Source organism: Pocillopora damicornis, chromosome 13 (assembly GCF_964200805.1).
Source record: "Pocillopora damicornis chromosome 13, jaPocDami1.2, whole genome shotgun sequence".
In the NCBI taxonomy this organism is placed as follows: Eukaryota; Metazoa; Cnidaria; class Anthozoa; order Scleractinia; family Pocilloporidae; genus Pocillopora; species Pocillopora damicornis.
The window spans coordinates 3766197-3789616 of NC_142682.1; the positions used below are offsets into that span (position 1 = coordinate 3766197).

Sequence of the window (23420 nt, forward strand, 5' to 3'; positions counted from 1 at the left end):
TCCTTCTGCCGATCTCTGCCTTTAACTGAGCGATTCTAATTCGCAACAACTGCACATTGAGTACTCTGCAGGCAGTCACCTCTATCGAGAACTTTAATTTGCATCTTATCAAAACAGCTGGCTAATTCCTCAGGGCATAATCAAGGCAGTGAACCGAAACTCGGTATTGTATGTCCGATCGTGGGAAAATTATTGTCATGGTCAGAGCCGTCGGAAAACATGACCAAATTCGGGAAGTAGCGATCACTTCACGAGTGTGACGTATAAGCGTTTATCGAATAGCCGATCAAACGATATCGAAAGGTCATTTAAAAATACAGCTTTGATGATTTATATCTGATTAGTTCGGCACGGATACTCTCTTATCCCGAAAAATCTGCGTTCTTGCCTTGAGCGGTTCTCGCTTCATTGACTGCGCAAGCTTTATACAAACAGATCAAACGGTAAATGCAAGTTATCTTTTTCCTCCACTATTTGCATCCTGGCTGAGGAATGTAACTCTGTTTATTTTGTCTGTTGTTTACATGGGCTTTTCCTATTACACTTGTAAACAACCCAGCCTGCATAATAAAACAGTATTAATCTTTCGCCATCCTCGTTTACAGAGTTTGTTTAACAGAAGAGGAAGTTACGGAGCTAATTTGGATGAGCTTCATTTCCTACGATACCCCGGACCCACCGCAAGCAGCAAAGGTGTAACACCCTAGTTTGTTACTTTGTTTAATTAAAATGTAACCATTTTGTCAGCATTCCTAAAACACTTTTGTTGTCAGATAAAAAGATCGGTTTTAGCCAACAGCTTTCATCGGAGTTAAAGTGGCTCTTAAAATGATACTCCAAAAATTAAAAACTTATTCTCTAAATAAACAATTTTTCTCTGGAGAGACTTGCAGCCCTAGTTAAATCCTAAGGAACGCTAAATATTCAAATTACTTTCTTTCGTTGAAATCTAACACTAAGTCGCTAGATTATCGCAAATTCCGGTCGAAGCATCGATAATTATCGTGTTAAATTTCGGGATGCCGATGAGACGCCGATGTGGTTCGTTAAGCTGCCGTAAATTAACTCCGGAATGTCGAAAGCTGATATCGCTGCGGGAGTCGCACGAGTATTAACTTCGTAGGCGGTTCCACGATGCCGAGCTTTGCCGACAAGATCATTAAACAGAAAGGGGTCATTGATAATTTCCGATGTCTGTAATATCAGACTGTTTACAAACTAAAGATTTCTAAAACGGGAACAAAGGATTTCAGGGCGTCGCCTAGGTGTCAAGTAGAGAGGTCAACATTTGTTCCAAAAATAACAAGCCCATTAACCACATAATTTTGTACACTGATTTGTGTGGTTCATACCTTATTAAGCGTCAACTTCGATAGACCTTCAATATCAATAGTTTCAACCTTTTATTGTCAAGATCTGTACAATATTCTCTTCATTTTAGCTGTTATGGCTGTCTGGGCACACGCTTCAGCAGAGATGTTTTGGCATCATCCTTGCTCCTAAAAAACTCGGAAACTTCAGTTCAATCTGTCATCGTGTGATAAAAAAGGTATGCGATAAGATTAGTATACAGTTGTGTGGCCCGAAATAGAGAACCCAAATTTTAAACATGCGGGTAACTTTGGCTGAAAGAAAAAAAAACATCCCGGCAAAATCTTCTTGAGGAGATCTTCAGTGAATTTTGGTGAGTATTTAAGTAGTAATCAATGTAGATTCCTTCCCCCAAAAAATTGGTTCGGTCTTTTTTCATGCGTCGCATATATGCATCTACTCCAATGTACACTGAATTGCACATCAGAGCATCGAAAAATTCAAAAGGTCAAGACACATATAATTGCGTTCATTTACGCGAAAATGATTTGTTTTAATTCTAAGGAAACGCTGGAACATCTTGGATATTTAATATTTCCTCGTATGCGGTTTTTCGCTTTTTATTCGCTGGTCGAGTCACATCCTGCGGCCTCGCCGTACGCAGCTGTTCTGACGTCAATCGCGGTTTCCGGTGCAGTTCAAATAACCAGTATATGTCTTCATAGGATTTCCTGTTCAAGCGAAACAGCATTTTCTTTTCAAGAAAAAAACATGATAGGTTGGCTACGTCACAGAACGCTTTAGCACGATTCGTGACGGGAAAACGAGTTATTCTGTGGGAGATCATTTCGGAGTGTATACTTCACCGAAAGTGTGAAAATCCAAAAGCTTGTGAATGCATAGAACGCATTCCATGACTATATGTATCATCAGCAAAGCTAAAACCGTTCTGTCATAGTCTCCCGTCGGCGCGATCCAAACTTTCAGTTTCCATTTAGGTGAGTGTGAATAATAAAATTTCGTTATTGACCTCAAGTCTAGTGAGATCTATTACCTCTAGAAAAACAAAACAGCAAGAAATAGACAAAGAAGTTAATATAACTTGTACACTTGTTTCACTTAGTTTCGTATTAGATACTGTACTTACATTTGTAAACAGATCGATGTGATGGTGTATATGCCAAACACATTCAATACAATCAACTCTCCGCAAACGAACATCCTCGTAGACGGACAGTTCTGCTAACAGACACCTTTTTTTGCTTCCCATTCCAAATCTCTACTTGTTCATTCCCGAAAGCGGACACTCCGTCGTAAACGGACGCGGGTACTTTTTAAGGTGGAAATTTGACTTTTTTCCCTCTGTTTACGCTGTCTCGCTAGAGAGAGCATAATGATTGACTATTGGCAACGGCATTTGTCTCTTTTTGGAAATCAACAAAAATATGATCTTTGAAAGAGTAACAGAACATTGGGGATCAGTTTTGTCAAATATCCATTTGTACGCGGGAAAGCGAGCTGTCCGTTCGTTTGACGTCAACAAGCGACCGACATAACACTCTCCCGTAAGCGGACTCTTCCGCTTATGAGAACAAATTTTTCGTAGGCGGACAGTTCTACTAACGGAAACTTTTTCCAATTCCTGAGGGTGTCCGCTTACAAGAGAGGTGTCCGTCTACAGTGCCGAGTGATAATCAGTATATCCTCAGTTTTTAGCGGCGATCACGGTCCTAGGTTCCTCTGCCACTGTTCGGTGGCTTTCTTTATTGAGTAATTTATTTAAGACTGTGAGATAAACTCTAGGAATTTCTTATTCAATTAATAAGGAGAAAGGTTTTCCTCAGAACTTTCAGTAATTACAAAAGCTAAGTACATTTCAACCAGAATCCGAGCTTTTTCCAACGAGGTACTTGTTCAACTCAGCGCTTTCTCGAAAACTGATAAAGTCAGTTGCATTAAAAAAATGAAAAATTATTTTGTAATTATTACCTACATTCCTAAAACAATTAGTTTCAAAACGAAACGGTTTCCACTTCCTGATTTAAGAGAAGACAAAGTCCTCTTTCCACCAATGTTATTAACGTCACAGAGCAAATGGCTGCAACTTTCATTTCCGCATTTTTTTCAAAGGTAATTTTGATCCTTTGCTGTTTTATTGCTTTACCGTTTCAGGTAAACTGCGGTTTTGCTAGCTCTTGATTTCCAATTTTTTAATTCCACAAAGTCTTGGTATCTCATAATTATTAATGCCGCCGGTGTCTCTGTCGTCTGTGGTAGAGATGAGCTTCACATCAGCACCGCTTTACTATCATTCGTAATTGTTTTCAAATGCAGTAATCTGTTTCAATAGGGCTTCATCCATAGGCGATTTTTCTGAAATAAGTTGGCTTATTTAAAGTCTTGATGGCTTGTCTGATTTTCCTATTTTTTGTTTCTATGTGATATCCTTTTCAGCTGAAACTGAAAGCTTATTTCTGCTTATTAGTAAAAGAAGCACTTTTTATTTTTAAAGTGGCTTCAGTTAGACCGAAATACCAACCAAGAATGGGCACTCTTTATCTTCGAGAAGTTTGACTTGTTTGCTTTTCATACCGAGTTGAAACAATCTCAGTAAATTACGTCGGGGTTTCTGCACTACAACAGTGTGACAAGGCAAATGTACTTTTAAGAGCTTCTGCAATAAACAAACCAAGAAAAAAAAATCGTTTTGTAGTGATTCTGCTTAAAACAGATGAAAAAAAAAATGCGAAGAGAATTGTTCTTGCTGCGGCGTAAACTGTGAATTCCCTCACTTTCGATTTTAGCAAATCAAACACAACATACTTTCAGTCTTAAAACAAACAACAATTCAATTTTGTCGCTGGTTCTGTTTATTAATTACAGCTGCAACGAATAAAGATACTACTCGAACCGAGAAGAAAACTTTTTTCGGCAAACAAGGCCCATAAACTCAAACGATGAAACTGCATGTAGTCGATTAATCTTTTTCGGCCTCTTCTAAATTACGAAGTGGATCTAGTTTTACTCAATTAAAGTTTTTCAAACGCCGGCCGGTTTCCGTACATTACCGGAAGGAAACTGTCAAAGGATATGAACAATAATTTTCATGTTCATCGTCCGGTCAAGGGTTTCCATTGTGTCTTTTCGTGGATTATAGTTTCTAAAGGAATTATAAAAAGCGTATTACTGTGGGGTATCTTCAAAGATCGCCCTCCGTATTGTCTTCTCAAAAGATACGTGCTAAGAACTCGGTAAAGTGATTTTATTCCACAAATGCTTTTGTTCTTTTGTATGAATTGCAATATTAGTAAACGGTTTAAAGTAAATAAGACCATTAAGAAATAGATTGCCCTTTCTACTGGTTTACCAGAGTAATGTTAGAAGAACACGAGTATAGTTTGTAAATCACGAGCCGGAGGCTAGTGATTTACACACTTAGATTTATAGACTTTTCGAGTGTTCTCCTACCATCCTAAGCAGGTAAATACGCCGGTAAACCGACAAAAGATGCAGTCTATTGCATTTTTAAGATAAAGTTCAATTTTCTATGGTTTTACCGATGCAATAAACGATAGGTTTTTGACGAATCACGATCCACGAAGTATCGCGGCTATTTCCTAATGTAAATTAGACCATTATTTATAACTGCAATTTTCAATTTCGTTTAATCCTAACATTTACATGAATAAGACAAAGAGTGTCTACAATAGCCTTAAAAATAATCATCTCATTTTTTTCTTATACTTTCTTTTTGATTTTCTCATCCAAATCATATTGGTGTAAAACAATTGTGATATAGAATTTAAGTTTTAAAACCTTAACTCTTTCTCCAAAATGACCAAAGTTATCATAACCTCATTAAGAAATGACTTTCTGAATTCTTTCTTTATTCTTCAATGGTGGTCTCGCTATTAGGAAAATTGTACTGATATAGAATTATTATTTGTGATGATCAGTTGCACGAGAGTTTTCTTTCTTCCATTGTTTCCAAATTGGGTGGAAACTGTTTCTAAAAATAGGTTGTACATGCCGCCCACCCCTTCTTAATATACAGCTGAGGAGTATCAATTACGGCTCAAAATGTAAACACGAGACTTAGAACTTGTTTTTCGTTAAGTAGATTACCACTCCCACTAGCTTAATCCGCTTTGCTCGTCGAAAGAGTACCTTAGTATGAACGCGAGAACAGAGCGATGCAATTAAGTAAACAATAATATTATAATTAATTTTCTTAACTCCTGATTACAATGGTATTCTATGTTTGCCGAGAGAGGCGAATGTTTACTAGAATTGAACTGCTTTGTGCGGTGAGAAGATTTTTTTTTAGAATATCATATTTGTTAAATAAATGATTTTCTTCATTCTGGTCACTAAACCTCTTTAAAAAAATTGAAAGATCGCGACCTTTCCTGCTATTTATGGATGGTAAATAATACTCAGTATCAAAAGATAGGCATTCTTTTGCTGGAACAAAGTGAATCAAGCCGAAGCGAAACGACGCTTATCGTGTTTATGCTCGGGTGATCGGTTTTAATCGTGGGTGTGTTGGGAATTCTCGGTATGTCTCGCGATGCCGATGTTTGTTTGCATATGATGAAAGAAGATTCTAGATGACCTGGGCGGAACCGTCAAGGAATTTCCTAACAGCGATAGGAATTTTAGCCTTTTAGCCTTGCTCAGTAAAATATCTTCGAGAATAGACACCGCACTGGTTACTGTAGAAATCTCTCGGACTGTTCGACTCTAATGTAGTTTTTTCCAAATGTGAATTTCACGTACAGCTTAGGCCATTCATGAAAATTTTATTTGAGAAGAGTGGAAAACAATGATTCCAGAGGTATTTACAACGAGTCATGATTTCTGTCATAACTTTACTTTCCTCCTATAGTATTATTAATTGTATTTACCCGCACTACGCTTTTGCCGTTACTCGTCCCAGTAGAATGTAGAATGCAAGTCAAGTGTGAACCTTGTGATACGGCCCAGCGCGGAAACAGATTGTTTCGAGGGTCGATTTCTCATAGGAACTCAGAATGTTTTCTTTGCCGTCCTACGCTCGCGATAAGACGAACTACTGTATGTCTTTCTTTAAGGACTGAAATTTTTGTCAAACCGTCTTAGAATGTGGAGAACTTGTACTTGAAAGCTTTTTAGAGGGACTACAGCAAGAAAATGATGATGATTTGGAACGGATTTTCCAAAGATTAGTTCTTTACCGGCTTAATTAGCAGCTTGGAGTAAAATGTTTTTTCCCGTCTGGCTGTGATAAAAACCAGATTGCAGTTGAAAAAGATTTTGAGATAGACTTCCAGGTATGTTTTTCAGGTTTCATTTATATCTCAGCAGTAGCTGGAAATATTGCATCACTTGACAGACTCACCCGCAAGGAAGAGTGATTTGTGAACACACAGCTGTATCAGAAGATAATTCTTGTCATCCATTTTGAGTGCAATGTGATTTTATTACACAAGTAGGGTCAGCATTTGACCTTCCAAAATCATCGAGTTATGAATTTTTGTGATATTTGTGTCGGCTTTTTCTCGCGCGAAGAAGAACTACTACAGAATTAGTTGCATCGAACATTTGGAAGACAGAAAAGCATGATGTGTCGTTTGCTTTCTGCGGCTATCTGTAAACTTAAATGAGTCTAACGAGCATCGAGGAGCATAAACTAAACTTTTGTTGGTCAAGTTTAGCAGAATTAATGGATTTTTCTCTCAAATTTAGTTCCGTGCGGCCTGCTATCGTGAACTTTTCTCCACTGATGTTTTTTTTTACTGGCGCGAGGGACTTTGTTTAGAAGGAGGGACTGCCAGTATTCTAGAGGAGGAAAGCCGTTAGTATGCAACAACTGAGTCTTTAACTGATCTCCGCACCCAGCTGGTGTAGCGGAGAATAAAACTTATAAGATACTAATAATCACTCTTCCTGTTTGATTCCAGTTAATAAATCATATAGAAGGCACATACGCAGATTGGTTTTTCGCTCAATAACTCCAAGTAAAATTAGAATCTGAAGTCTCTTTTTCGAAAGAAAATTTCATGTATAAAACGGGAAGACGCAAAGAAAACTCTCGAAACCAAACTTAGTCAACGCGTTTGAACTCTGGTATAAAATTTTCGCTCTGACGAAAGGCTAACGCTTGAAACGTCAGCTTTAGAAACTCTTTACGGTGGCCAATTTACATTATCAACTCAGTAATCGATAGAATCTAGTCATAATCCCCACTTACGCGGCACCAAATTCTCTTCAGAAGCTTAGCCAGCCCTTTATGAAATTTTGGGTCTTCGAATTATTCGTACCCAGGCCACGACGGTTTTAGGCGAAGCTCTTCTTCTCAGCATCACGCTGGCGGAGAAAATTGAGGGTGACTCTTCTCAGAGCAACAACTTGACAGTATAGGAACGGGAAATTAAATCGATTTTGTTTCCAACTATAAAAAGAGGATTCTAACGTTTATAGCACATCACAATTATGTAAGTTGTATTGAGTTTTTGCCAATTTCTTTCGAAGAATATTAGTTCTTTTGTAAAAATTTTGTAACCTATTAAATAGTTGACGAGCCTTTCATTTTCCTACTTCTACAGTGTCATTCCTTTTTGGCAATAGACTGAAACACAGTTGATTAGCTTTTCATTAAGTGTAAAGAAGACATCATAATTTTAAAACAGCTAGGAATTTTCCTTAATGTTTTTTTTTTCCAGAAGATTCCACGTCAGCTTATGTTGAAAAGAACTCTTTGTTTGTCTAAAAATGTCTTAATTACCAAGGTTTCGCCGTCAAAATAAGTGACGTCAAAGGCAGGCGCGACCGAGCTTTGGATTAATGTTGTGTCTATACCGGAAGGCCGGAAAACTTTACTCGACGGCGTCTGCTGATCTTGCATGTTTATGAAATCTTCCTTTTCTGAGGTTTTTCTTATCTTGTTGTTAGGACACAGAAAGACACTTGACATAACACAAAGGTTTAATTTTGATGGCATCAATCATTTTCTCAGGGAATAAATACAATGTTATGTACATTTAGGCACCCTGTTGTCAACCAATAGTTAATAACAGTTTGTTGAGCAACCGTTCATTATTTAGCACCTACGGGGTGGTGAGAGGGAAGCTGGGGGATATCGCTTATGTTACAATAAAATTAATCCGATCCCCCATAAGGCTCTGTAATATTCTTACTAAGACCCATCACTGACAGTTAGTTGGCAGTCAACTTTGATAGTCCCCCTTATACTCTGTTGGCGACAACTGATTCTTCCTCTGTTCCCCCTGAAAACAAAATGATCCCCCCCCCCAAAATCTTCCACCCCCTTTCCCAGGTGACCTGTTCCTAAAAAAAAAAAGTAATCAAATTTATATGAGTGCCTTGCTCTAATCTTCGTGTATGTGATGGCTATAATTGAATAAGTTGAATAAGTTTCTCTTGGAGACCTCAAACACCTTAGCTAATAAATGACATGACTCCTGTTACTATCCGGATGTTTGAGTTCCTTGTTACTACCAACTTGAATATTTCTTCGATTAAGTGCCCTGAGCGGTTATTCACTTCATGGACCTTGCGCGTGGGCAGCTAATGACGCTAAACGCTTACAACATTCCACCATTTCCACCAAGTGGCAAGTTTAATTCGCAACAAAACAAATAATAACAAATCGTGAAGATGTATCATGGACGGTGGATATTCTGTTATCCATATTTTGTAGAAGGGGAGGGGGAGGGGATGCCTGGAACTTTTTGGAATAATTCTTGATAATGAACTTAATTTCAAGGAACACATATCCTCTGTATGTAAAAAAATAAATAATCAGTGAAGTGTCTTCAAAAGATTTGGCAAACTTATTTCTACCGAAATTATGCTTCGCCTGTATAAAACGTTTATGTTACCCCATTTTCACTACTGTTCAATGATATGGCACTTTTGTAATTCAGAGGACTCTGTTAAACTAGACACCTTAAATAGACGTATTTTAAGATTTGTTTTAAAGGACTGGGACTCGAACTATGATGACCTTTTAGACAAGGCAGGTGTGTGTGGTTTAGCCAACAGGAGGATACAAAATATGATGATTTGTATATTCAACTGTCTCCATCTTGGTAAATATCCGTGCTATTTGAAACAACTGATCAAGCTAAGATCTACTGCTTACTCCCTAAGGGGCACCAATATTTTATCACTTCCTAAGCCGTTTACAACCACATATGGTTTAAATTCTTTCAGCTATTCATCTGTTAAGTACTGGAACTCCCTCCCTGACCACTTTTGAAAGACTGTAGATTATAGTGAATTTAAGGGCAAACTGTTAGTGCACGGTTTCTGTTAATATTACATTAATATTACATTATATTATTATATTAATGATAATTATATTATTATATTATTACATTATGAATTTTTTTTTCTTTTGACCTTGTTCTTGCTGTAACTTTTAAAATTAGTAATTAGGATCGGAGATACTAGCTTGTAAGCTACACTGAAATCCGAGGATAAATAAAGCTTATGTATGTATGTATGTATGTAGGGGAGGGGAGAGGGGGAAAATGAGGAGGGCGCTTATTTACTTTCTCTCCCTGAAGGGTGGACACTTATTCGAGCTTAGGCGCTTAACCCTTCAACTCCCACGGGTGACCATTACAGAATTTCTCCTTACAATATCAATAAATTTACCAGATAGGTGACGAGAATGAAGAAATTTGGGGATAATTAGTCGATCCAATACTAAATTCTCTGAACTAACATTATAAGAATTGTATGGTTGACAGTAAGGAGAATTACAAATTTGATTGTGGAGTTAAAGGGTTAATCGAAGAAATACAGTTTGTGCAATATTCGCATAAAACAATCACTTGAAAGAGATGAAGGGAAATACTGGGTGTATAGTCTCAGTGAGTTGTTTTAAACAGATAACACTGATTGGTTAGTTAATTTTCGAACACATTTTTCTCTCTCAACCCAACATAAACGTACAATAATCAAATCAAATCAACGCTTTTGTAGAAAAATTGATTTACTACTTATTTACAGCCAGCTTGCGTTACCATACAAGCCCAACACATTCGGCGAAAAGTCTGTCACGCAGTCATTGACCTGAAATCACGCAAAACTTCCTCTGTTAGAAGTGTTTTGCGACACTTCAAATAAAGTTTGCGAAAGAGACCATCAATACTAAAAAAAAAACAAAAAACTTTAAACTACCACGCTAAACTTAAAGAAAAACGGTTTCTCGTTAAAAAAAAAAATTATCTACACCCCAGCCCTCCCCTTAAATAACCGCGACTGAAAACCAAGTTCAGTTAAAATAGCGCGCATATAAAAAAATCACATCCGTAAATCACTGAAGAATGTTAGTCTCAATTCACGAAACGACGCGTTCTTTGTAACATCATCCCGGCCCAGTGGTCCGTGCCAAGGCTCGATAGCACCACTCGGTTCAAGCCCGAAGCGCTCCGACTCTGATCCCGACTTCCCGAGCTACCTTGGCTGCATAAACGGAAACTGTAGTTGAGAGGAGTAACAAAGTTCTTCGAGAAAAAAGACGACGCCAGTTGGCCAACATTTTAAATGGACATTGAATCTGTTGAATAGCGACCACGAATTAATAACGTGTGGCACCTGACTAATTTATCACAAAAATATTTCGACAAAATTTTTTCTTCCCTATTCAAACCACAAAACTATCACCCTCATACTATCAGGATGAACTCGTATGACTCTTTCCTAATGACTATCGCACGTTAAATTAAATACCAGCGCTGATAACTTAATGCTTGATTTTCAGCGCTTAACTTTGAGGGTGCAGAGTGACACTCAAGCCGTCGCTTATCCCGGAATGTTCTCCTTACTTCAGGAAGAGTGTCAGTTCGTTGGCACTTGATCCTTCATTGATGAGTACCCTTTAGTTTGTGGAAAAACGGACGCAACTTTGTGCCGTCCATTTGAACGGAAGATGCTGGTAATTCCATTTCGAACCATCCCTCCAGAATGGGAATGGCTCCCTTCCGCCACGTGATCCACAGTCTGGTTTGAAATGCAACCGAATCCACGACGATCATACCTTCAATGGAGGGCCAGGTTTTCTACGATAAGCCACTATTTACTTTGGCAAGTTGACTCCCTTAAAAATAGAAAAATACAACACAAAAAAGAAAAGGAAAAAGGAAACATTCAAGGGTTAAAATCCATCATTGTACAATCACTCTGCTGCAGCAAAGTCCACGAAGAGCACACAACTCCTTTGACATGTCACACAACGTTTGACATCTCGCTCTCTCCTTTTGTGCTTTGCCGTAGTCCAACTAAATACTTTCACTGCTTTAATCTTAACCTCGTCAACCTCTAACTTCTATAAAACATGCCCTTATCCTCCACCGCAAACTTGCTCATATCTCCAACAGAAACAGTGAACCCATGCCGACATTAATGTCAAGAATAAAATGGCGCCGAGTTGCCGTTATAAGCAGAACTAGAGTCACTCGGTCTTGAACATTTTAGGCAGAGGTCTTCGTATGTTCCTCCTTGTAATAAACAAACGATAATCACTGTCATGTTGTCGCAGCCAAGGCCTCCCATCTGACAATCCGGGGCAAGGCATCTCGTAAGAAGCTCTTCACAAATCTAAAGACGAGAAAGGGCGAGGTTACATTTCAAGAAAGACGTTAGAGCTGCTTTCAATTAAGCATCTAAAGTGATCTTGGATTGCTTTGGTACTTCACGCGCCTAGTCCGTAAATGCGAACACTCAGAAGGAAGATAATCACTTCACACACCTGTTCAGGTTCCATTTTTTGAGCTATCCTAATTCTTACAAAATCGATTACTTCTTGATTGGACAGAACATCCCAGATACCTGTAAATAGGACAAGACGTAAGAGGTTACATACTTCACTTTATGAAAACTCAATGGGAGACGCGCTATTCCAGAGAGAAGTGCACTGGACACATAATTGTTCCCTAGTGGCGGATCCAGGGGAAGGGGTATCGGGACCTGTCCATCAGATCTGTGGGTTTTTTTTTTCCGGTACTTGTCTGCTATCAAAATACTAGCAAAACCTGGATTGCATACTACTAATCACTATGAAGTACTCAAAACTGATTAGTTTTGAAATAGTTTGCATATTAGGGCTATAGTGTAAATAAATAAAGGTTTTATTTGTTTGTTTGTTTTTAATCAAAGATTGTATTCTTCCTAACAAGAATTTTCGGATCTGAAACTATGAAACTACCACAATGCCTTTTTCAGGGCATGAGTTTAAATGAAAATTAGCCAGGAAGCCAAGTATGAGGCAATGAAACTTAATTAATTTTTTTTGGAAGGGGGGAAAGTGTGCTTCACTTAGGACAGACCAAATTACCGTCCAGTAAGAGTGGAATAATCCTATTTGCTTCAAGCTACAGAAACTGGGAATAAGTTCATCAATAAATTAAGCCCTGGTTGGATTGAAAGGAAACTTGACCGTTCCTTTGCACTACGGACAAATTAACAAAAACAATTTTTTGGGGCTCTTTTAAGAGGATGTTTAAAGCCCACGAAACTACCGTGATGGGAAGACAGCTTCTCTTAAGTACTCACCATCACAAGCTAAGACAATAAATTCATGATCCGGTGTAATTTCTTTCTGTATCACATCAGGCAGAGCTGAACAAACCAAAAAAAAGCCATATAAATGAAAATTCATCACCTTATTCAGGAAAATCCTGAATTTCCTTCACTTTTAACTCACTACACTTATATTGCCTGAGCGATCTGTAAAACTAGTTTCCTCTGCGGCAACCCCCTCAGTTGATATCTATTATGTAATTATATGCATGAATATGATCTAAATTAAGCTTCTGTAAATTTTACATATTAAACATAAACAGTTCTGATGAGGGTATAGCTGTAATTAATGGATGTGGATGGCTTAAGTCAACAGAACAATCCATGTCAAAAATTGTAGAAAAACCAAAGCTGTAAAGTGAAAATCACCTTAGGACTCCAGTTGTCCTCCTATTTCACTGAAAGCTAAACTACAGCAACGCTACAAAAGGCAAGAGGGGTTGGGGATGGGGTGGGTGAAGGTTAATCTCCCCTGATACAATAAGTTGCACAGCTGCTAAGGAGTCCTTCGGCCTGTTTCTCGAAAGTCCAGGTAATTAAACAGGCTTGTAGAACTGTTCTGTTTTTATTCAAGATTGGGGTTTCAAAAGTTTTGAAAACCATGCAATAAAACTATCAGATGAAGAAACAAAATGGACTGGTTAGGGTACCAGAACCTGCTTCTCTGTGTAAATTTTGAGTAACAAGGGACTTTCGAGAAATGGGCCCATGTTTTTGGCCCTTTTTGGTTAGAGTTGGGCTGAGGTTAAACCATTTGGCTCTGAAAAATCAAGTAGTGTTTTCTATCTTCTCTAAAACTAGGTTCTGGAGCTCAGCATGTTTTAAGAAGATGCATTTTTTACTCCACATCATTTTACTCCCTTATATAAACTATCTACTGATAACCAATCACACAGCTCACTTCACTGATATCAATACCTGTTACAATCTGCTCCTCTGGTGATTTCTTGTCATTCCTCTTGAAGCAAAAATCTCCAAGTGCTCTTGACAATGCTAAGTTGCCTATGGGTGAACACCAAAGAGGTAAGTGTTAATGCCACACAACCATACTTAACCCTTTTAACCCTAAAAGTGACCAGTGCCTAAATTCTCCCTACAATAATACTGGTGAACCATTCATTTGAGATCATGAGAATAAAGAAAATGATCACAAGTTAAGAAGCTTTGATTGTTAAACAAATTCTCCTTGTCAGCACCAAAGGGAATGTATAGAGAAGAGTATGGAGAATTTGGATACTGATGTTAGGGTGTAAAGGGTTGATATGATTTTCATGCATTTCTTGCCAATTACTCCCTAATCGTTGGCCCATACTATTACTCAAGCAGAGGATAAACTGTTTGTATTAGTGGAGTGCCTAGATAACAGCACAAGAGAGAGAAAATTATCATCATTAAAGAAGACAGAATGTGGTTATGGTGTAAACTATATCACATGGAGTTTCTGCAATGACTCATCTACTAGCAGACCTTGTCAAGCAGGGCTTAGCATGCAATGAAAAGAAAAATTGCAGTTAGGTTTTTTTATGCATGGCTAAAGCCTATAGGACTATCTATCACTATAAAGCTATCTAGCTTCTGTAGTTCACTTGAGCACTTACCATTAACTCTGTTAAACTCCACCCAGCCCCCAGCAGCTATGATTCTTCTTGTTTCATCTTTTAAGAGACAAAATGACAATCTTTCAGTGAAGGTTCTCCTTTATTGAGGTGCATGAAGTTATCACAATCTTTATTGCCACTGGCATTGCTATATTTTATTTCAGGGCTGGCTCTTCAAACCAGCAATGAGAAGAGAATTCTGTGATGTGATTGGCTATCAAGAAGGTAACATTGCAGACCCAAAAATTGCTTGCACCTGGTTTACATTCTTCATAATTTCTGGGAAGCCATCTCAACCTGCTGCTTAGTCAATAATGCACAATGTGATTTTAAAAATCCCACTTAAACAGCCAGAAATTGCTCCACTGCCATGTTATCAGGTTAAAAGTGGAGTTCAAATGTATGTAGCTGGTGTTTTTCTCCTCAAGGTACTAATTAAAGGGTACAGTTTATTAGAGTGATGTCATGAATTTTGAAAAACTCAAAAATTGTCAAGCTGTCATAGGAAATCTAACCTTTAATCTCCACAGTAACACTCTTGTTCCTAGTTAATTCATAAGTATTTTTGAATTTGTAAACACTGTCAAACCACTTTTTAAAATATTCCCCTTAGAAAGAAACCATTATTTAGTCAACAAAAAACTTGTGTGTTACCATCATTGCTTGGCTTATGATCAAAGGAAAGCTGTTCCACTGCTCCCTTTTTTGATGCAATGGCTCTTGAGTCTCCAACATTTCCCTGATGAACAGGACAGACAAACACAGGCAAAGATTTATTAATTCCAATGTAAGAAGAATTAACAAAGATATAAAACAAGATATCACTGACAACAATCATCATGATAATAACATTCTTACACAATAAATCTTGTTATTTTTGAGGATTATGACTATGGCAGTTGTTCCAGCCATTTCATCCTTCATCTGATCATCTGAAAACAAACCATGGCAGCGTTATAGCGAGTTAAACACAGGAAACCTTTGCTTTTAAATTGCTTTTAAATTGCTTTTAAATTTAATAGGCAACATTAACAGCAATAATCACCCCCTTTTATCAATCATGGAGGAAAAAAAAAAAAAAAAAAACCAAAAGAAGTGCTATTTGGTCTGTAATCATATGCCTATTCTGTGTTTGAGAAAATCAAATTACTTTCATTAAAGTCAGAGCAAATCTTATTATTAGATACATGATTGTTGGTAATCAATTGATTGTATGACTCATAGTATATGCTCATAATATGTTAATTATGCTCTAAGTCATAATTTCAGATTTAAAATTTCATTTTCTCAAGTGAAACAATATCTGGTGGAGCAAAACCCCAAGAAATTAAAAAATGAAGGGATTTGCCGGTGTTTTTGCTGTTATTCTCTATTTATACTTTTTACCATTACCTATTTGTTCAATAAATGAATCTAAAGACCATAATAACTTGACTTCTGCTCAACTCTGTGCCAAACCCCTACTGTACAATTCTTTCATCCACAGGGGGTCAATTTCCAGGTGAAAAGATTTTCAAGATGGATCATGTGTAAAAAACTCAGACAAGCGAATTCAGTATCTTATACTCTTGGGGGCTTTCATTCTTGTGGAGTTCTCAACTGAAGCCTTGATCAATATTCCCTAGGAGTTGTTGTTTAGTGCTTGGTAAATTAGACTTCAGATCAAGAAGTGCATAATCCAGCTGGTAACCGGTTGTTGCACTTACTATCTGTTCGCCTACATCTAATATGTCAGTTTACAGTTCATATGTCAAAGCTGAATTGTTTAAAAGTCCTTGTTGAACCACCCAGAAAAACTGAGTATTAAGATGAAATAAACCACTGTTTACGGTCTTAGTGTTTACTTGTGACTCGAGTGGCCTATACTAAAGGAGGTAGGACTTTATAAATTAATGTTTTGATTGTTAGTTTGTGTGCTTTCATGTGATCCACAAACTTAGCCAGATGAAAAAAAAATATATAACAGTTAAGGCGTTATTTGTGTTGACTTGTGACTTAAGTGGCCTATACCAGTACTAAAGAAATGATGAGACTTTTCATGAACATATCATTTGAAAGGACATAGTACTTGGGAAATTCGCTTGTTCCCACTTTACTTCCCCGTTCAGTGTTTATATTGATGTTGCGATTTGTTCTTTGTAAATTAGTGTTTTGTTAGTTTGTTCCCTTTCACATGATCCACAAACTTAGCTAGATGAAAAAAGAAAAATATATACATATATATATTTATACACACACACACACACATTTATATAACAGTTAAGGCATTATTTGTGTGGGCTTGTGACTTTAGGTGAAACTTTCATTAACATATCATTCAGATTTAGACATGGTAGTTTATTTAACAAAGGATTGTAAACAACATTTGTATTCACCAATCATATCATATCGCTGCAATTTCAATCCATCAGAGAAGGGATTGACACTATAAAAGTCCTAGTATTTTTTTCTCTTGTCACCAGTTCGTTAGAACAATGCTCGCAATGGAAAAACCAATGTGATAGTCAATGCTATCATCAAAGCTATAATCATCAATATCATGGAAGAATTTGACTGCATCTTTTGCACACAAATCGTCACCTTCTGCCTAGAAGCCCTTCTCTGTGGTGGATGCAACAGATGGCAACACTGTCATTGCCACACTAGTGTTGACAGGGGGGGCAGGTGTCACGCGAACAACCCAAATGTCCCCGCATGTAGTAAGTAAAAAGTTGCTTGTAACAATTACATTGCATTTGTAACCTTCATTTTATATGTAGGCGATAAATATGTTTGTATCTATCAGAGACTGATTAATACATATTACAAAACCCAAATATATAACAAATGTTCTCTAGAATGTTGCAAAATGAACACACATCATACAGAATTACAAACATGCATTAAGAGTGTAATTGAAGAACTGTGTAATTTGAAACTGGAGATTCTACTGTATTTGCATAACTTGTTTATATGCATACAAAGTCAACTCATTTCAAAAGCAGCAATTTTCATGTAACAGCCATAGGCTTGAAGGCAAGTTAACTCAAAAGCAACAGTTAACATTTGTGGTTTGAATTCACTGCGCCAAGTGCAAATCAAATCAACTCACTCCAACTTCGCACATCAAGTAGGTGAATCAACAACAACAACAGTGAGCTTTATTTGCATGACTAGAACTCTACAGCAGTGCAAAAGCGTGGAAAGCATGATGATTACTGTAATTTAAATATCAGGGTACAATTACAACATTGATATACATCATAACATTTATCCAATATTCCAAAAAGGGCCAAATCAATTTGTCTCTCATTTCAAAGCACAATAAGATGAACACAATTAACATAGTAATCATTAGAATTCATTAGTTGTGGTATCAAATTTTCATGTGATAATTTTTGATCATCATCAATTTTGTGTCAATTGAATTAACTGTTTTATACAGTGATTGTCATGGTACGGACTTTAAGATGTAGGCAAACTAATATATTAGACATAGGCAAATCAACTCTAGACTAGGCAAACAGATGGTAGTCAAAACAACCCATAGGCGAAACAACCGTAATTCAATCCAGCTTAACCATTCAGTATTCATAAATATAGAAGGCATACCTTTCTGCATGTCAGTATCACAAGCTAAGAAGCCTCCTTTTATTGCTTCACCAATATTTCCCTTTGCTGAGAAAAAAAAATGGGCAAGAAATTGAAAAAGTGGGTCCACACTTTTTCAAATTCCAATAAATAGTGTCGATATCAACTTACAAGTGAAAAAAGCATAAATTGATGATGCACTCATATCATAATAATATTATGCCTTACCCCAGGAAGGATGAGATGTAATTTTTGTATGAATGCTTCTCCCACAATACTGTGCTACCCGTGCACCTTGTAATGAAATAGAGAGGAAACGAGGCATGATTAAAAAGTTCACAAAATCTATTGATCACAAGTGTCTCACAGTTTCCATTGCAAAGGGAAAAGATTAGTAACTGAACCATAAGCTCGATGACAAGTTATTTGTCATTAATTCTGAAAAAGACAGCATTTCCATGGTTATTATTAGTGGAACATTGAGCAAGAATAAAGTGAAATTCCCTTTAAAACTTGCTGCATTATCTAAAAGATGGAAAATGCCATGAATTAAATAACATCACCATTCATCGTTAATCAAGTGTTGTTCCACTCACCTCCATGCCCATCATAAACTCCAAAAAAAGCTGTGCCTTTGTCCTCTTTGAGAGATAAAATCTCTGTATGGGAATCCTCCATGTCTAAGTTGAAAGTTTAGGAAGTTCAAAGTTTCCTATGGTTTTTAAACAAATAGTATGTTGCCTTTGGCCAGTGCAGAATCTGCACATAAGAAAGGGGGAGAGGGTACTACTAAGAATTCATGGCAAAGGTGTGTCCCTTAGTTACCTAAATCCTGAAACTATTTCAAACCAGAACAAGTCATTTTCCAAACTTGTTGCAGATCTGAAGCCTGTTTCTTAAAGGTCCCTTTAAGTTAACAGGCATGTAAAGCAGTTCCGTTTTCAATCAAGATGGGGGTTACAAAGTTTCAAAAAGGCTACCCCAGAAAATTATCCGCTAAAGAAACAAAATGGACTGAATGGAGTGCCAGAACCTACAGTACTTCTCTATTCTTAGAACTCATTTTAAAATAGGGCCTCAGATGCAATGAATTACCAAGTCTTTCGAGAATGTGGCTACTGGCCTTTAAAATCCAAATTTACTTCCACAACTAATGGTTAAATTTGTGTATTTGGACAAGCTTCCTAATAGTGCTTCAGTCAGGAATAGGTTAATTTTATCAAGTATTTCAATAACATTATCAAGTTACTCTTCTTTCTCTTTTATTCATTTATTCATTTAAAAAGACAGATACATTTACAATAGATGGGTGTGTGATCTCCAAGAAAACTATCCTCAATGTAAATCTATTGCTGTTTTCCAACTAATGTGCTCTTAAAATCATACCCTTTAGAGTGACAAACATCTACTTAGCTTGCAGTGGGTGGTGTTACTGTTCCCAGAATACTTTTAACCCTTTAAGTCCCAGAAGTGATTAGCTTGTAACTTCCCCCTATAATATCTGTACATTATCCAGCCACCTGGTAATGAGAATATTCAAACTTATCAGAAGAAGTTGTTATCTCATATCCTATTTACAAAGAATTAAGGGCAAGTTAGATGGGAGAATTAACAATCAGATATCAGGAGTTTAAGGGTTAAATGTCCAGCTATTAGAAAATAGCTAAGAGGACACAACCAAGTGCCTGAAGGCAAACTGTCCATCGCAATAGCTATAACTTGCCACTTCCCTTCTAGTTGTAATATAAAATTTTGGGTACATACAACAATAAAGCAAAGGTAAAAAATGTTTCAGATCAATGCAGATACTTCACTACTTGTCTACTTAAAAAATATGGTAATTCAGAAAGGAGTAGCTAGCAAAAATACCAACCCTCAATGCATGTGGAGATCATGGACAATATCTTTGAGTCATGTGGTTTCAACAAATATTAACCCTTTAACTCCCAGATCAAATGTGTAATTCCTCTTACTATCAACCATACAATTCTAAGAATGTTAGTTCAGAGAATTTAGCATTGAATCAATTAATTATCCCCAAATTGATATTTTTCTTTATTCTCATTAGTTATCTGGTTGATATTGTACTGATATTGTAAGGAGAAATTCTTTCTTGGTCACTCATGGGAGTTAAAGGGTTAAAGAAAATCCAGCAACAAAAAGGATACTTATTCTCCATCCCTGCATGCAGGAAGAACCAACTTTGTACAATTTGTTTGAACAAGAGGAAGTATCTTTAGTAGTGACAGGTTCTGAGAGAGTTTGACCCATCCTGAAACACAAAATAAATCTTGTTATCATATGACCCCTATTGCCTTGCTTATTCAGTAATTGAGAGCACCAAAAAAAAGCTGACATGCATATGGCCATATGGGTTGACATGAACCAGATTAAAAGTTGCCTTACCACCAGCACTACTCTGTTTTTTTTTCAAGAATGTGAGTTCTGTATGTGGAATTTGACTTAAAATAAACAAAAGTGAGGAAATAAGACTTGCTTTGCAATCAATTTTGAGTTTGTGTTCTGACTCCAAGAAATAACATTTAAGTTTTTCTTTTAAAACCTCTCTTGTTGTTGTTGAGCCTCCTTGTTATGTTTATAATCATGCCCTACTTACATGTAGGTTCAAACAAAATATAAGCATTTTTAAGTAATAAAATACTTATTGACTGAGTTTGATCGAGCCAGACAGGAAAATAGTTGGCTCTCAGTCACGACACAGGGAGCCAGTGTAGTGTCAACATAATGACCTTGAGCCATTCCTGCCAATCCTGCTCCTCCACTCAGGCAATAAATACATAATAGCAAGGTTGTTAGGTATTAACTAAGCAATAAAGATCAAAGAATTCTCTTGCAGCTATGTACAATTCTCTGGATAAAATTTAATGACCAGAATGATTTCAAATTCAGATATGGAGACTCTCCTCTTGATTTAAACAGTACATACTTTTCTGCACCATAGAATTTAACTATGAAAATGTCATGGAAAATTATCACCAGACACTAACCATACAGCTTATATCTAATAACTCTCACTGTCTTCAAAATCTTTTTCGAATGACATCTTCTTTAACCTTTTAAGCAACTGATGCTTTTTAAGGGAAGGTGACAAATGCTTCATATGTGAAGAGTGATTATGCCCAAAATTAAAATATGACAGGGGGAATTTTACAAAAAGGAAAGTTAAGGTTAGATTTGAAGGTTTCCCTTTTTAATACGTGACATGAGAAGTACTATTTTAAGTATATGATGCATTAATTTGTCTAAAATTTGCGCATGAAATGGAAACAAGATCCACCCTCTGCTACCCTCTTAACCCTTAACACCCAGACGTGATTCATGTGAAACTCCTCCCTATCATATCCATACATTATCCAGCAAAGAACAAACAAGAATACCTAAACTTATCAGATAGAAGTTGTTATCTTGATCTAATACCAAATTCACCTAACTTATTTGCCAGGAATTGTGTAAAAGCTGGAGGGAAGAATAAACAATCAGATCTCAGGAGTAAAAGGGTAAAAGGATATAAAAACAAATGAAAGCAAACATTTTCTAATTCCAACAGCTTGCTTCAGTGTTTGGGGAAACCACGAGGCTTACAAAGACACATTTCAAAAGAGGAGAACCTGTCTTAATATGACGTGTTAATATCCCACAGTTTATGCAGTTTTTTCTTTTTTTTATTACATGCAGTAAATGGATTTTTAATTGTGGGATTATTCGACTGCTCATGCAAAATTATGCTTCAAAACAACCACCAAACTCAGAGAGAGAAATATCAAAAATGGACTGATCTGCAACTTAAACAGCAATTTCTCGTTAAAAAAGAAAATTTCCTGCACTTCAACTCACACATCGATCTTAATTCAAAACCACTCTGTCTTGATTTCACCACCTTAAATATACCTGATATATATAAATGGAACTAATAAGTGTTAATTTTCCGCGATTTAATCACACCTTACGGCTGATTTAACAGACACTTCCAACTCACAGCAGATAAAAGATCTGTTACGCCGAACAAATGTAATCCTGGTCGCAGGAAACAGTCAATAACACAACAAACATTTACCAACAAAAAGATATCAAGCGGCTTCATATCATCAATTAATATTAACAATGGCCAAAATTTAATTTTTCCGATCCAAGATAATAATGATTTGCGCTCGGTGTACTAAAAATATTCATGCTTTCAATGAAAGAAAATACCGCTAAAAATAGAACCACAGGTACCAAGGTTGCTTTGATATGCAGCACTATGAAAAAGCAAGGTTAGCATCCAGTAGATACGTAAGAACGGTGTTTCTTACAAATTAATATTTTGCTATGTACTATGATACAATGAAAGCATCCTTCATTAAGCCAAGAAACAGCTGTATTGATAAGCTTTAAGTACACCTACTAATGGTCCCACTAAACCATTACATGGCATAAAATATCATTGCTCAAAACACAGATCTCTCTCGAAAACATTCGAAACCTGTGTCCACATTGCGCGAAGTTACATTCCGCAAAACTCCCCGTTTTTCCGAAGGAAAACCAATTATTGCCATATGTTTTGTACAAAACGAAGCAAGGCTATCATGTATTATTCAAAAATTCGTCCACGCAAAGGGAAAATCCTGAATATAAAATGCATTCAGTGCATTCACAACGCGTCCAATTCAAATTGAACTTAGTACAATTGTTGTGTTTCGTGTTTGCGCCAGCGAAAAAATACTGAAAAGTTAGAGAGACTGTCGATTATCCTATTTTCCTATCCTAAAATAATACAAATTCGAAACGATCGTCGAAGACTTTCAATCGTAAACAAGCAAGGCACTGGGCTTGCGAGTGGAAAACGTTTTTTCTTTCGTTTCTGGCAGATCGAGTTTGTGTAAGGCAAAAGTTCAACAACTTGCAGGAAACGGCAAGCTTTATATTTAGAAACAACTATCTTGTAGAATTACTTTGAAGAGAGGAACGAGCACCGGTTCTTGACAACCGAGTGGATGATAGCATTAAGAGGCAAAAAGGCTTAATTTCTCATCATATTAGTAGATAACGAAAAGGAAAGTGTGCAAGGGGAACAGATACAAGCTTGTCTATATTTAAGTTAACAGTTTATAACAGATAGCGAGTAACTCACCTTAAATTTGATGAGAAATTAGTTTACACCAAACCGCTGATCCAACACAAGTTAGAGATAACTTTTCTAAGAGAAGCTGATAGTGTTTGCGGAGATCAGAGCTAGCGCCTACCAAAGTTTCATGTAAACAGTCGCATCAAAAAATCTTTCCAACTCGACATCTTGAAAGCTCTATTAAGTCACGTGAGAGGGGAGACGGAAATGTGCTTAGAGGGTGT

At 36.9% G+C, this 23420-nt stretch overlaps 2 protein-coding genes and 1 long non-coding RNA gene across 4 annotated transcripts; 2 read left to right on the forward strand and 1 right to left on the reverse strand.

Moving 5' to 3' along the window:
- The first annotated feature begins 51 nt into the window (after positions 1-51).
- LOC113678155 (uncharacterized) lies at positions 52-8340 on the forward strand. 2 transcript variants are annotated; one of them, XM_089191212.1, is made up of 4 exons: positions 52-443; positions 606-693; positions 1442-1549; positions 8016-8340. In XM_089191212.1, exons 2-4 carry the CDS (start codon positions 646-648, stop codon positions 8097-8099), a joined length of 240 nt encoding a protein of 79 aa, XP_089047338.1. In that variant the 5' UTR covers positions 52-443; positions 606-645; the 3' UTR covers positions 8100-8340. The 2 variants fall into 2 exon arrangements, with proteins under 2 accessions (XP_089047338.1, XP_089047337.1); XM_089191211.1 differs by lacking the exon at positions 8016-8340 and adding an exon at positions 1876-4013.
- Positions 6004-7275, forward strand: LOC149035038 (uncharacterized). Its single transcript, XR_016182191.1, has 3 exons — positions 6004-6148; positions 6433-6623; positions 7039-7275. It is a non-coding gene; the product is annotated as an uncharacterized LOC149035038 (long non-coding RNA).
- Positions 8341-10297: 1957 nt separating the features above from the next.
- On the reverse strand, positions 10298-23407 carry LOC113678154 (putative protein phosphatase 2C T23F11.1). Its single transcript, XM_027195029.2, has 12 exons — positions 23203-23407; positions 20240-20343; positions 18668-18751; positions 18300-18365; positions 18093-18158; positions 15360-15433; positions 15156-15240; positions 14502-14558; positions 13822-13905; positions 12877-12942; positions 12074-12153; positions 10298-11922 (listed from the first exon to the last, which is right to left on the reverse strand). The coding sequence occupies exons 2-12, from the start codon at positions 20340-20342 to the stop codon at positions 11731-11733; spliced, it is 957 nt and encodes a 318-aa protein (XP_027050830.1). The 5' UTR covers position 20343; positions 23203-23407; the 3' UTR covers positions 10298-11730.
- Between the last annotated feature and the right edge of the window lie 13 nt (positions 23408-23420).

Coding starts and splice junctions, on each gene's coding strand:
- LOC113678155 (XM_089191211.1), top strand. CDS start 646: ATGAGCTTCATTTCCTACGATACCCCGGACCCACCGCAAGCAGCAAAG. Junction 694..1,441: donor ACCCACCGCAAGCAGCAAAG/GTGTAACACCCT, acceptor TCTTCATTTTAG/CTGTTATGGCTGTCTGGGCA. Junction 1,550..1,875: donor GTCATCGTGTGATAAAAAAG/GTATGCGATAAG, acceptor TTTAATTCTAAG/GAAACGCTGGAACATCTTGG.
- LOC113678154 (XM_027195029.2), bottom strand. CDS start 20,342: ATGGGTCAAACTCTCTCAGAACCTGTCACTACTAAAGATACTTCCTCT. Junction 14,559..15,155: donor TCATAAGCCAAGCAATGATG/GTAACACACAAG, acceptor GTCTCTTAAAAG/ATGAAACAAGAAGAATCATA. Junction 12,154..12,876: donor TATTGTCTTAGCTTGTGATG/GTGAGTACTTAA, acceptor TCCTATTTACAG/GTATCTGGGATGTTCTGTCC.